The 14,847-nt window shown below is 36.1% G+C and overlaps 1 protein-coding gene across 2 annotated transcripts in view; it reads left to right on the plus strand.

Annotated features, from left to right (window-relative positions):
• Gga (ADP-ribosylation factor-binding protein Gga) overlaps positions 1 to 14,847 on the plus strand; it is a 56,666-nt gene that overhangs the window by 20,266 nt on the left and 21,553 nt on the right. For both annotated transcript variants that reach the window (XM_081751267.1, XM_081751268.1), the window contains exons 2-6: positions 352 to 512; positions 2,016 to 2,249; positions 3,873 to 4,040; positions 8,673 to 8,892; positions 11,306 to 11,506. In XM_081751267.1, the coding sequence (XP_081607393.1) occupies positions 352 to 512; positions 2,016 to 2,249; positions 3,873 to 4,040; positions 8,673 to 8,892; positions 11,306 to 11,506 (984 nt within the window). The remainder of the gene's footprint in view (positions 1 to 351; positions 513 to 2,015; positions 2,250 to 3,872; positions 4,041 to 8,672; positions 8,893 to 11,305; positions 11,507 to 14,847) is intronic.

Below are 14,847 nucleotides of genomic sequence, written 5' to 3' on the forward strand. Positions count from 1 at the left end.
TTTATCAAATCAAAACCAACCTCCCACGCCAAATGCGCGTACGCCAACCGCTTAGCTACGAGTAAGCTCCAGGTATAAGATAAACTATTTTTCTTGGGAATATGTACCCTATAGCTTCTGTAAGTAGATAAGTTATTCAGTCGTTGGAATAAGAATTAATCATCTTCGTCGTTGATTACAATAAAGTATGTTATAGTTAGATTTGTATTGTATCAAAATCCTGTATTGCATCACGGACTATATTCATATTTAGAATTTTAGTTTCAGTATATTCCCCTCCCTCCCCTCTATGGCTATGGACTTGTGGTGTTGAGATTGTTTTTAGAGACTCATTACAGTTGTTTGTTTCAGTGAAAGCAACCAATCCTTTGAATCAGAGTCCTGATGTGTCTGCTGTGGAAGCCTTCTGCAATCAGGTGAATAGAGAATTTGAGGGACCCCAGATCGCCGCTAGACTTATCGCTCATAAAATTCAGTCTCCTCAAGAATGGGAAGCACTGCAAGGTCTTCACGTAAGTTGATTTCTGTAATTTGTTCGTAGGTTTTTTTAAAGGAAAGATTAGATTTATTTATTTTTTTATTTTTTTAATAATTTGTTAAATGAAAGTGATATTTTAATAGAAACTACTATATTGAAATTAAAAAGTTTGGTTGATAGGAAACTCTATGTAGGCCCGTAAAAGGGCTTTTCAGGTGTTATGCCTATTATGACTTACGTTTAGAAAAATGTGAAGAATTGAAATATTACACAGTTAAGGAATTTAACGGAAGCCGCTTTTCCCTAATAAAAGTCCGAGATTCTTTAAATAATATAAAAAAGACGATGGATTCTTTTACCTCATTGTAAATTTTGTAGTGTTAATCTAGAGATTTGTAATAATAATAATAATAATAATAATAATAATAATAATAATAATAATAATAATAATAATAATTGTGTGTGTTTTCATATTCAGTACTTCATTAATAAACTAATATTTAACGAACTATTAGCATTAGTCTTGCAATATTTAACCTTGCCCTGCGTGACGTAGTCTCATATATTTAAGTATCCAAACATGAAGATAAGAAAATATGATATGTACCTTGGATTACGGCCAGACTTAGAGTTATTTCTGTCTCTATAGTGGGACCTAAATGATCATCTTTATAAACACAAATAAATATATATATATATGTATGCAGAAAGAATGTATTGCAGTTAGACTAGAAATCTAGACATAGATAATTCTTACACCAGTATTCATGAACATTCTGTGTAGAGTGAAATAAAACAATCGAGTTTTGGAGAACGATTTTAATGCTTATAATCATGTTTATTCGTGTCTGTGGAAATGTTCCAATTACCGTATCATAATTAAACATTGACAAATTATTAACTAGTACATACCTTGTTTGATGTTGATGAATCCTCAATTCTCAATCCTCTTCCGTTACCCATCTATTCATTCCAGAATTGGCTCAAATTAACGATTTCCAATTTTAATCTTTATCGCCATAGAACAAAAATTGTAAGGCGTAACGAGTAATTGCTTTTGGATTTGGATTCAGCGTCCGAGGAACAGGTTCTATTTTTGATACTAATGTACTGCAACCAATAGTTAGAGATATACTACTTCAAGTTTGAATATTGAATTCGCATAGTTTTGTAGTTTCACACTGTGAAACGAAACTCACATGTTATATACGAAAAATGAAATTTTCGATGTGTTATTTTACCAGGGTCAGAACGAAAGTCCTTTAATTTTTAGACCTTCTGTTTCCACACTGTCGAAAGCTTGGTGATTCATATATACAACCGAATCTCAAGTAAACATATAGTATGTATTCTGTGCGTAAAGGGGGAAGTTTCCTTTTTTTTAATTGGCTGAGAAAAAAAACAATTGAATACAAACCAGACTTTGTATTTTTATTATTATTATTATTATTATTATTATTATTATTTACTTTCATGTTCGAATAATATCAAAAGTATTTTATTTTTTTTTTAAATAAAGCTTCAATTCTCTTTCTAGGTTCTAGAGGCATGTATGAAATCCTGTGGTGGCAACTTCCACGTTGAGATTGGAAAATTCCGATTTCTAAATGAAATGATAAAACTAGTTTCTCCAAAATACCTCGGAAGTCGAACACCTCTGAAGGTGAAAAAACGAGTGCTTGAACTGATGTATTCATGGACTCTTGATTTCCCACACGAGCATAAAATCAAAGAAGCCTATGATATGTTGAAGAAACAGGGTGTTGTTAAGGTATTACAATATTTGTATGCACACCTCATCTTTATTTAGTTAGGCATTTTGTGTTACAGTAGAGGAAAAGATAGTAACAACGTAAGATTGGATGGATTTATGTTAAAAGTGATAAGTGAACGTTTAGAAACATGTATACTTTCATGTAGCCGACTGGTTAGCACGCGTGGTTTCTGTGCGTTATATTCACGTATTCGATACACAATATATTATGTACAGAGTGTTTGTACAAAAAAATCACGTTTGTCTTTTCAGTTATTTTCGATTAGTGTCCACATGTGTATTATCTATTTAGTAAAGTTAATGAGTAACAGACAGGGTTGTTTGACTTGAATCTAATGATTTTTTTTTAAATACTCTATGATTTAAATAAAATTTATTTTGCTTAAAGCAGAAATAAAATGCGGTAAGTCTGACCATTCTTGGATACTAATCGAATATCAGTCTGAAAGTAGCATTTTAAATGACAGGATCTTAATAACGCAAGTTCAAACTATAGAGATTGCCGTAGGTCCTCAGAGAAAATCACAAAATAGGAATATCACGAGGGTATTGCACGTGAAGGCCAAACCAATTTTATAGAAGTTGGGCGTATCGTTAAGATACACCGAATGGAGGCAAAGCCAATTACAAACGACAGAGTTCTTCCCGTGTTGAGACACTAAAGAAAAATATGCATGTGAACAATAAAGACACTCAGAAAATTTCGCATACATATGCATAATTACACGGGAAGATAGTACATCAAAAGCAAACTCAAGCACAAACTAATACAACCAAGCTAAATGTTAAGCATATTTACAACATGGTATGGGTACACAAGTGAGATCTTATTAACTCTTATATATTGTACTCGTACAACATTCTGCAGAAAACATGGTCTGTGCAGAGATTACGAGCAAAGTCTCTACGTGATTTCTTGTTCCATTGGCGAGCGCCTCCCACCAAGCCACAGTAAGTCTCATAACGAACGCTTTTTTTCTCTACGATTCGTACTCTCGAAAGGCGCAGAATATGCAATTTATACTCACAAATCGTCTGTGCTGGTACATCACTATTGGCTAACACTACTCTTGCACCTGTTAGCAACTGCCGTCGGATTGGCTAAACTTTTCTACGGTCTGAATGATAATTGAGAACAACGCACTATTGCCTATACAAATATAGAAACTTGAGAGAAAGCAGTTCACTGCATTAAAGTAAAAGCGCATTAAATAAGAAAATAACTTCCTTGCATCCACCGTATGTTCCTTCCTAATAATTTCGCGAGGTACGTGGAATTTATTTTCTTATTTAGAAATACAGGGGTACAAAATGAATACTCGAACATAAAATATGTTTTTCTGACATCATTCTTACAAATGAAACTCGATAACCAACTGTTTTTCATCAACATTCTGTATAATTGATTGTGTTATTGTTTCTTGTAACATGTATTGTCGTTGTTAAAATACATAACAGGTTTTCGTGACGGGGATACATGGCTCTGCTGCCGACATTCCTATTCTCCTCCATCGTTCATTAACTCATTCAGAAAACTTGCACGTACTGTAATAAATGTCTACTTCAGTGATATTATTAAATCTCCGAGATCATATAGATCTTGTATGTTTCTTTGTATAGGAGGACCCTCCCTATGTAGGTGAACAGCAACCTCCACCGCCGCCTCGACCCAGGAACTCCATATTCGATGACGAAGAAAAATCTCAGTTGCTGCAGAAACTCCTTCAGAGCAAAAATCCCGATGATCTGCAGGCGGCCAACAGATTGATTAAAAGCATGGTTAAGGAGGTAACAAATGATAATACGTATTATGTTTATTGAAAATAGTGATTAGTTGTAGTGGGTTATTTCTCATTCCTATACTTTCTATTCAGAAAATATGAAATATAAACTGTAGACTAGAATAGTTGTGTCATTTCCTTCTTGTTACCATGATGATCAACTGTTTTTACTGGTTCTTCCTACATAGGCTCCCTTCTCGCTGTCGCTTTCTATGCTTTCTTACACGGTTACATACATGACATCCTCGAATCTATCAATACTGTAACTTTTACTGGTGGATCAATCCATGCTAAGTGATTGGGAAAAAAGAAAAATTGCCACTCGACCTTTTCAAAATAATAATAATAATAATAATAATAATAATAATAATAATAATAATAATTTGTTCAGAAATGTTAAGTCGATGTAAGAGTTCTTAAAAACCACGATCATTGGATTTTTAAAACATCTCGTAGTGACGTAGCGGCTGCCGCCATTTTGCGTTTTTATGATTTCAGGCGTTTAGGTTGTTTTGAATATTTCAGCATGTATTTGTCCTACCAAATTGAAAATTGTGTGACGTCTCCAACTTGTGCAGAGCTAAAACTTTGATCTCTAACATTTTTGCTGAAACCACTTGAAGGGGGTGAAATCAGGGCATACAATAGCAACATTTTCGGACATTGAAGACATGTATGGGAAGAGGAAAAAATGACGTAGAGGTCTGAATTTGTGTGCGTGTGTAGTCTGGGGTCATAAGTTAATATACAAAAATTTGCAGACATATAGCTGCTCCCAAAGGCCCGAAAAAAATCGTAAAGTTGGGGAATTATGCCACTTCGGCATGTTTCACTGTCCAATATCTTCAATTGGCTTGGATTTAAAAAAAAAAAAAAAAAAAAAAACGAAATTTTGGGAATAGTTACTCCTTTAGTATACCATAACACACACAACAGCGTGCTTTGTGTTTTTAAGCAAAAGGGAGTCAAAATATAAAGGAATGACGTCATACTCTAGGAGAGTTTTGTTCACAAATTCAATTGGAAATTCGTTTTTGTGAAGTAAAAGAAAGTAGGATGAATGGTTAGGCCAGTCAAGGTTCTCAAGCTCGTTTCTTTCCTCTAGTGTGACTCACTGTCTTATCACACCCACAGCAGCACTGGTGAGGAATGCCATTATTAGCAGAAGGCGAGAAAAGTCAAACTGCACATTTGACAAAAAGTTCGTAAGTACTCATTGCTATTGCTGTTTGCTATATCAATGATATTCAGTCCTGTTTATTCTTGTTTTAACTGTCAACCCATGCAGGAGACAGTTGTCCTTTCGTTTGATTTACATTCCCCAATCAGTGTAATAGCAATGAGTACTTACGAACTTTTTGTCAAATGTGCAGTTTGACTTTTCTCGCCTTCTGCTAATAATGGCATTCCTCACCAGTGCTGCTGTGGGTGTGATAAGCCAGTGAGTCACACTAGAGGAAAGAAACGAGCTTGAGAACTTTGACTGGCCTAACCATTCATCCTACTTTCTTTTACTTCACAAAAACGAATTTCCAATTGAATCTGTGAACAAAACATCTCCTAGAGTATGACGTCATTCCTTTATATTTTGACCCCCTTCTGCTTAAAAACACAAAGCACGCTGTTGTGTGTGTTATGGTATACTAAAGGAGTAACTATTCCCAAAATTTCAGAGCTTTTATCCAAGCCGATTGGAGATATTGGATAGTGAAACATGCCGAATTGGCGTAATTCCCCAAATTTACATTTTTTTGGGACCTTTGGAGCAGCTATACAGGTCTGCAAAATTTTGTGTATTAACTTATGACCCCAGACTACATGCACACATAAATTCAGACCTCTACGTCATTTATTTCCTCTTCCCATATATGTCTTCAAAGTCCAAAAATGTGCTACTGTAGGCCCTGATTTCACCCCTTTTAAGTGGTTTTAGGCAAAAATGTCAAGATGACAAAGCACAATTTGGAGGCGCCCAGCGATTTTCATTCTGGTACGACCAACTCACTTGGAGATATTGAATAATCCGTAAATTACTCAAATCGAAAAAACGCAAAATGGCAGCAGCCGCTGCGTCGCTACGAGATGTTTTATAAATCCAATGATCGTGGTTTTGATGTATCCTGATATAGGATAAACATTCATGAAAAAGTTAGAATTTTTGGAGATGGTCGAGCGGCACATGCTTGATCACTTAGAATGATTTGACTGGTGATATTTTTAATCGCCTGTCTTACAAATTATAGAATCAAAAACAATTCAATATTTCTCTCAGCGTGTAATGCTTAAAATACGCAACGTGACTCATAATTATTTCTGTTTTATTTTACTGGTTTTAGGATTTTATACAGAAAATAATAAATTAACATAGCCATTACTTCGACAAGTAAGAGGATGTGGCGCCACACTATTCTAATTCAACATAGGTCTAAATAGGACAATACCTATTCGTCTGCAAGTCGTAATGCTCAGGTTACTGTAAATTCAAGAAAGCAGGAGGTTACTGTACAGTAAATCTGAGTTATTCTTTCGCTTATTTTCCACGTTTTGTTGGACTCTTAACTCATTTCTCAAATACATTAGACCTAGAAATCAAGTGAAGTAGATATTCCAAAAGGTAATATTGAAATACGTCATGTAGAGTAGTACTGTCTAAGCGTGCATTTTTTCTTCTTTATGTTGTCCACTTTTCTAAAAGCAATATTACTGTTGATCAGATTGTTGATTGATCAGAATACAGACGTATTCTGTGAATTTTATAAGGAAGATTGTAATGTAGCAATTGATAAAATAAAATAAGTTAGTAAGGGAAAGAGCATTAGTGGCCTGACCTTACTAAATTTAATTACTGAGTAACCATTTTATTTTCTTGAAAGCAAATTTTAATAATCAAAAATCTTGAACCGTGCAAAAAGCGGAAGGTAACTTCTCTTTCAAACAAGATATTAGGTTGTGCGAATGAAATCTCCGTTTTGACGTTTGATGGAAAGCAACACAGCACAAGAATGGACTAAGGTCACACGTCTAACGTCATAAAGTCTGTAAACGTCCAGCAAAAGGCCCAAAATGTTGAACAGGGTCGTGTCAACGTGCACTATGGAGAACATGCAATTGCGATTGATGTTTCAATGCGAATTCAAACAGACATTTTGCACAGCAAACCACCGAAAACATTAACAGTGCATGTGGGACAGGAATGGCAAATAAACGCAACATTCTCCGTTGTTTGTCAGATTCCGTACTGATAACACAGCATTGAAAAGTGAGCCCCATGTGGGCACCAGCCAATATCATATTCGGATGTGTTCCTCAGGAACACTGTGTAAACAGACCCTTGAGAGTTTTCGTGTCATTGCAATCTAGTTAGGCATACACCATACCACCGCCGTTCGGCAGCTGCGTGAAATGGGTAAGAAGAAGAAGTTGGGACTGATGGACGGCACATGAGTTGACACTGGCAAACAAGAACCGCAGTCTGTACAGTTATTTGAATGTAAGGAGTAACATGGAAAGTGTTCTACTTCGAGTCGTCACTTCAGATGATACATAAATCTGCAATGACAATTGTAAACGGTCAGTACAATAGTTAAATCGTGATTAATGTACAGGATAGTTTCCTAAATCGTCTTCCACCCACTGAAAATGTTGTTGATATGGTTGTCTGTTTTGAGAGTGATCCATTATGTCTTTCTCAGGTGAGGTGAAACATTCAATGCAGATCATTAGTTCTGAACTCCATGAAATGCGGGGGCAGCGATGGCTCAGTTGTAGAGCGTTCACCTTTGGTGCATGGGGTCCTTGGTTCGATCCCAGCTTGCGCCAAGTGAGCTTTGTGGTGGACAAACACCGTGTGCGTGGGTTTTCTCAGGGTTCTCCCGTTTCCTTCCACTTTGCTCATTCCACCATTTCATTCATTTCTCATCATCACCGTCTCTTGTAGCCTAGCCGGTATAACCTTGGGACGTAAAACTTAAACATTTCATTTTTCCATGAAATGCACCGCAAACTTGTCGGCAAGAATTCATCAATAGTCTACAGACATTGTGTTCTCATGTTTCGCAACAGTTCATTCCCACATGTCGTTCAAAGAACAATGCAGACTCTCCATGAATTACAGTATGAAACCCTTTTACCCACCGTATTCTGCTGACGTCTCTCCTCCGACTACCACTTCTTCCTGCATCTCGTCACTTGGGAGATAAGACCTTCCCTGATCATCGGGAGATGCAATGTGCAGTTGAGGACTTCTTTACATCGCAAATTCCAGACTTCTCTTGCCACGAAATCCAATCATTGGCTAAGCAAAAGTGTGGGGTTGCAGTGATAAACCAGCAAAAGTGTGTGATAAACCAGGAACTGTAGTTTTCTTCTTTTTTTTTCTGTCTTTGAAAGTGACGCATTTGGGGTGGGCATTTCATTCACGCAAACCCAATATATTACGAAATCCTGACAGGATTGCAAACTTAAATGGAAATAAAGTAAATAAGCAAAACGCCGAGAAAAGAGCAAAGAGCTGATGCATGACTTGTCAAACTTTGCGAATTAGATTTACTGTGATCTCTTTACGTTCCATAATTTCGATTGGTATAGGAAATAATATATGTAGTTTTTTAAGAAATCGTATATTTTTTATTCTTTTAAGGATGAAAGGCGAGTTGAAAGGATTACAAGGCGAGTGACAGAATTAGAAACTGTTCATAATAATGCAAAACTATTAAATGAGATGTTGGACAACTACAGACCCAGTCAATCTTCAAACGAAGAATTGGAACTCATCAAAGAATTGCAGCAAAGTTGTGAGCGATTGAGGCCGAATGTCTTTCGGTTGGCTGCTGACACTGATGAGAAAGATGAAATGCTAAGTTAGTAATGGTTAATTTTCTTACATTTTAGTACTGTTGTTAGTTAATGACCGTAAGGAACACATATCGATGATTTTAAGTTTATCGTTTTGTATATTGGAGAAGCGAAATCTCACAGACGAAAGTCCAGATTCTGAAAATATAGAAATAAAAAGGTAAACTTAAAATTATCGTAATATAAGTTTTAGTTACGTATGTAACAACGTCAAACTAGGTGTTTGATATTTTAAAAAAATGTGTATTTCAATTTGAAATGCCGAGTTAATAAATTTATACATTGAAAATAATTAGATCGATATTGTTTAATTAGTGCTGTACGTCACTAACATGGAACTATACTACGTGTATAGTCTTGATTAGAAAGGCCTTCGAATGGACCAAGGAGATAAGGAAAGTTATTAAGATTGGAAGGAGGAGAGAAGTAATAATTCTGAGTGAGTTAAATTAGCGGAGGGATAGGATCCATTTGTTGACTTTTATTTGTGCCCTTGACTTGCGGGTCTTTTTGTAAGATTTAAGATACTTTAACCTATTTTAATGTTTTTCACATTTTTACGCTGAAGATAATGTTCCTTACGTTCTTTAACTAATTATTTTAATACATACAATATGTTAAGCCGAGATCTGTGACGTGACTATAGAATCAGAGTTTGCCAGAGGGAACGTCGATTTTCCGAGTTAAGATCTACTTTTAAAACCTAAGTTTTTTGTAAGATTCGTGAAATTACACTATTTGCTTTGAGTACGGTACCATCCCTTTGGTACTGAGAGTGTTTTTTCCATCCTTTCCTTGAGTGAGGTCCTCAAATATTTCCTGTAGTAGATACAGTAGTTTGAATTTACTCAGTGCTAAAATGTAATTAGCTATAGAGGTGCTTACCATATAACTCACGGATCATGACTCAGGATGGAGCAGAGGTAGGTCGGGACCGTGGAATAATCTCGTCCCTCTTGTAGTACCAAGCTTTGTAATTTTTATATTTTATTTGTTAGTCCTCAACAGCGGAAAAAATCAAAAACTAACACACATTAGTTTTGCCTGCCAAACGATTGATGGGTAACAAAATCAAAACATATACATAATGAAACACATGTCTTATCTTATTTTTCAACATAGAAAACAAGACGCTCGAGACATTCGTGTTGCTAGTTTTAGTATACGTCGGCAGCGCGGAGCCTTCTGTGAATGACAGATTGAACTAAATCATTGTCCTTTCATAAATCGTTTTAGGGAACGAGAGAGAGAGGAAAGGATTAAGGAACCAACTCCGCACTCCAACCAAAGGGAAGAGCTGTAACCGTTTGTCTATTCTCACTTCAGTGAACTAAATGTAATAAAATACTAACCTGTTTAATGTGGTCCTATTCAGACAATTATAGGACATTTCGTATATATTTCAGTGAGATAAATTGTCTTACAGGGTAATAATTAATGAACTATGTGAAATAAAACCGTCATAATTTCTGAACGGTTCGCGTAATGACGTCCAAACTGTGTGGCGTGCACATGGGAATTCGTATGTGCATACCCATACAACGTGTTGATGTCGACCATTTGCAAGTGAAAATGGTCCATTTGAGGGACAGAATCTGCATTTCGCAATGGAGACGTTTCTCCACCCTGAATGGGTGACGGTGTGGTGTGCGATGTCCAGTCATGGAATAATCGATGCGATATTCCTTGACGGCACGGTGACTACTGCACGATACATAACGGTTTGGAAAATGATTTTATACCCATTATCCAAAGTGACCCTGATTTCGACAAGATGTGGTTCATGCAAGACGAAGCTTGACCACATCGGATCATGTGAGTGACGTCCTGGAAGAGTATTTTGGGGACCGCATTCACTCGGGTATCCAGAGGCCACTGGAAGGGAACTCGCTTGGCCGCCATATTCCCCAGATCTGAACCCATATGACTCATTTTTGTGGGGCTATGTTAAGGAGAAGGTGTACAGCAATAACCCCAAAATCATTGCCGAGCTGAAAATTGCCATTTAGGAGGTCATCTACAGCATCGATGTTCCGACACTTCAGCGAGTCGTGAACAATTTTGCTGTTCGTCTGCGCCACATCATTGCCAGAGATAACCTAAACTCTGTCATAACCTAAATTCGAAGTGCCGTTTACATGTGCAATACAGTTTGTGTACTACGTAGTTTGTCACTAATTTCCATTTTATTTCATATAGTTTATAATTGTTTCTATGAAACTGTATAATTGTTTAGAGAGGATCATTTTAAGCAGGCTAGTATTTCATGTGATAAAACATTCTCTGTGCACTATATGCAAATTCCATTATATTTAAGCAAAATATCGAGTGTTTAAGTAAAGGAATATGAATATTTCTTATGTTAGCTATTTTACTGTTTAATATGTATTTTGAAATAATATTTTGTGTTGCTTGTAGGTGATATTTTGAAGGCGAGTGATGAACTGAGTAAAGTTCTAGAGAAATATGAGTCCATCATCGTGCAGGGAAAGATACCTCCTGAGCAACCAAAGAGCAGTAGCACTCCAACTGTGTCCGCTTCGCTTTTAGATTTAAGTACACCAAGTGAGGAGAAGTTGCCGCCAGTCACATTGTTGGATAATCAATTAGCAACGTTAGGTATGTATAGGATAGTTTTCTAAGTTACGTAAAAAAGAAAAATGAAGAGTAGATCAGCGAAACAACACTAAAGTAGAAAAAAACTCACCATTGTATTTTCTGAAACGTGAATCGAAAGTTGCTTTACCAATTAAGTTACGAGTTTTTCTTTCTTTATTTTTTTTCTTTTGGTCTTTTTTATTTTTCACCCTATTTTTAGTTTTTCTTTTTCTTGCTTTTTTTTTCCTTTCTTTCTCCCACCCGCAAGGATTATACATATCATTGTCTGAAGTATGTCTCTGATGTCTTTCTGAAGTCACATGTATCAAATATAATTTTTCCTCGAGCACGCAGAATCAAAACAATTATACAAGTTTGAATAGAGAACGAAAGAATAAATTGTCATTAGGAAGAGTGTTACTTCATGCATATGGCTTCGTAATCTCGGTACTAAACCCTGATCCATGTCTATGTGGTTCACTGCTCCCATTACCATCATCATCATTACTTTAAAGTTTTCGAATAGTCATCCTATTGTACTTCGTGTTTGCTGAAGAAAATGTTCTAGTTAGACAATGAGAGTCACTTTAATCACCTTTTCTATGTATTATATATACGAAGATTGGAACTGTAATAGTGGCAGCACTCCTTTAGAGACTAGAGTAACGGAATCAGATAATACCCCTCATACCAAATGTTAGTCGCATACCTACCGTACCTGAGCTCAAATGGGTATTATCGACGTCACGTGCAAGGAAAGTAGACGAAAAGAACAGAGCCTCGCGTATCAGGCGGTCTATGTTACACACTACACGTACTGGACAGTGTAAGGCAAGATTATTGCATGTGCCAGATGCCGTACAGCACGAAAGTGTCATAAAGGTCTTAAAGAGGCTGGCGGGGAATCTGTATTGCCATATAGAATAATGGCAAGGTAGGTACGAGCCTTCAAAGTGGGACGGCCAAAATGTGGAAGACATACAACAGCCTGTTTGTCCCCGTATCAGTGAAGAAGACGTGAATGCTATTACCGCGTTACTGGACACTGATTGACCCCATACTATTCGTGAGCTGGCTTAAGAAACAAAATTAACGCGTACGATTGTTCTGCACCTTCTGAAAGAAAGCATGACCATGAGAAAAACATTACGTTGGGTTCCACATGTGTTAATGGCTTCGATACGACGCTGGTCGTACCCACTTAGAACACTACAGTCGGAAAGCAGAGGTTTTCTTACGCCGTTATCATTAAGCATGGGTCAAATCGTACAAGCTACAATTGAATCGGCTATCAAACAATAGCGTCATTAGGGTCATCTCGAAAGTTCAAAATATCAGCAATGTAAAAGTTACTTTTGATTCTCATGTACGACTGGGATGGTATAATCCTACCGCATACCATTCCTCCACATCAGATAATCAGTGAGCAGTATTTTAATTCCTTGTTTGGAACACAATTTGCGAACAACCTTGAGGAAGAAGCAGCCACACTTTTTGCAGAACCCACCCATCATTTTGCTAGACGACGTTCGGGCGCATAAAACGCAACATGTGACTTAATTTGTTCGATCGATGGAGATGGAAAGTGCTGTACCATCCACCCTACTCCTCAGACTTAAGCCCTTATGATTGTGAGTTGATTCCTAAGATGAAATAAGAAAGAAACTTTTTGTGAAAAAATTCGTTCCAGAACTGTTCAAGAGATTCTTCAGGCAGTAGACTGATCCATTAGAACTATCAACACAATAGGTGCTGTCACAGTTATCCAACAACTTCCACATTGCTGGCCCAACAACTTCCACATTGCTGGCAGTGGGTTACACACAATGCTGGTGACTATATTGGACTATAAACCTTTGTAACATGTATCTATTTTGTATCGTGTATCAATCGAAAATAAATAATTGCCACTCTTTAAAAGTTCCAACCTTCGTACGTAGAATTCTGGGAGTTCGTAGTTTATGTTGTTTGCTGTTGTTAGTGATTTGAAAAAATACCGTAAGTATTTGTGATCATATTCACTGAATAAGACACAAAGAGGAAAAAATAACAAGATTTTTGTCATGCGTAAATTATATGAAATATTTATATATGTTGGAAAAAAATAAAGAAAAATATTACTATACTGGCACAGAATCGAACTGTGGTCTCCCATTTAGTGAGCAGATCCTTTTTTGTGTATGTGGATTTCACTATATTCTTCCATACCTACTGGTAATACATGAGACGAACTCATTTCGTTTTTGTAAGATACCACTATGTATGGAAAAATTTTACAATTCTCACTTGCCTGATTTATCTTTTACCACACAGCCAACAGGAATAAGGAGCACCAAAATAGACCACATTATTGGTATCACAATAAATAAGAAGGCAGAATTGTATTTATTTATTTATTTAGTATTATTATTTTTTAAACATAATTTAAAGCAACTAACACTTACTCATAATGTGCTCTGGGGAAAAGGATTTTATTAAAGTACACCCCTAAACAAAATATTCGTAAGAAAAATATACATATGAACTTCAGCTCCTAATTTCTTCAAAGTAGGCTCCTTCATACGGAATTAGAAATAATCCAATGAAATATTTCATCTTCTTATTGTAGAACATATTTACGTGGTGCGTAACAAAACTGAAAAGAAAAATTTGCAACATTGCAAGTAAAAAATCAATGAGAAAGTTATGTGCAGTCGATAACATTTGATAGAAGTATTTTTATTGGAAGTCCAAAGCTAGCCATTCCCATTGAAAAAAAAAAATGGGGATCAAAGTAAATTTTGTAAAACTCTTTCAAGTACTGCTTTTCGACTAATAGTTCTATTAAATTACTACTCATTCATCTTAAATGTGAGATTAAATTTATCTGTAAATTAAATTAAAATTCAGTTTAAATTAATATGAGATTATCTTGTATCGAAACGGAAATTACTTTACAGACGATAACGTGCAACACAACTTTGCCACAATGAATTTTAGTCTACAAACATGTGGGATATTTCATTATCGCCGAATTAGTCATTCTCGCAGCAATCGGTCCTAACATTCTAATATCATATACATAACCATCAATAGTCAAAAACTAACTTAGTGGTACTAAAAGTAAGGAATTTACAATAAAATCCAGTAAAAATTGTGGTATGTGGTCACTAAATGGTTTAGAAGAGGAGGCACACAAATGTTCCAAGTTTGAAGTGCTCTCTTGTGAAGTCAATAATGGTATTTGCTGTTGATGTGTTGCGTAATGCAATTGATGAATGGTCACAAATGGTCTCCAAAGATGCTAAAGGTGGTCATTTTGAATATTGATGTGTGATTTGTGTTCAACACCTATCATGTCACTTGTATTATTAAGACATGAA

This window comes from Thermobia domestica, chromosome 3 (assembly GCF_964235325.1).
Source record: "Thermobia domestica chromosome 3, izTheDome1.hap1.1, whole genome shotgun sequence".
Lineage (NCBI taxonomy): Eukaryota > Metazoa > Arthropoda > Insecta > Zygentoma > Lepismatidae > Thermobia > Thermobia domestica.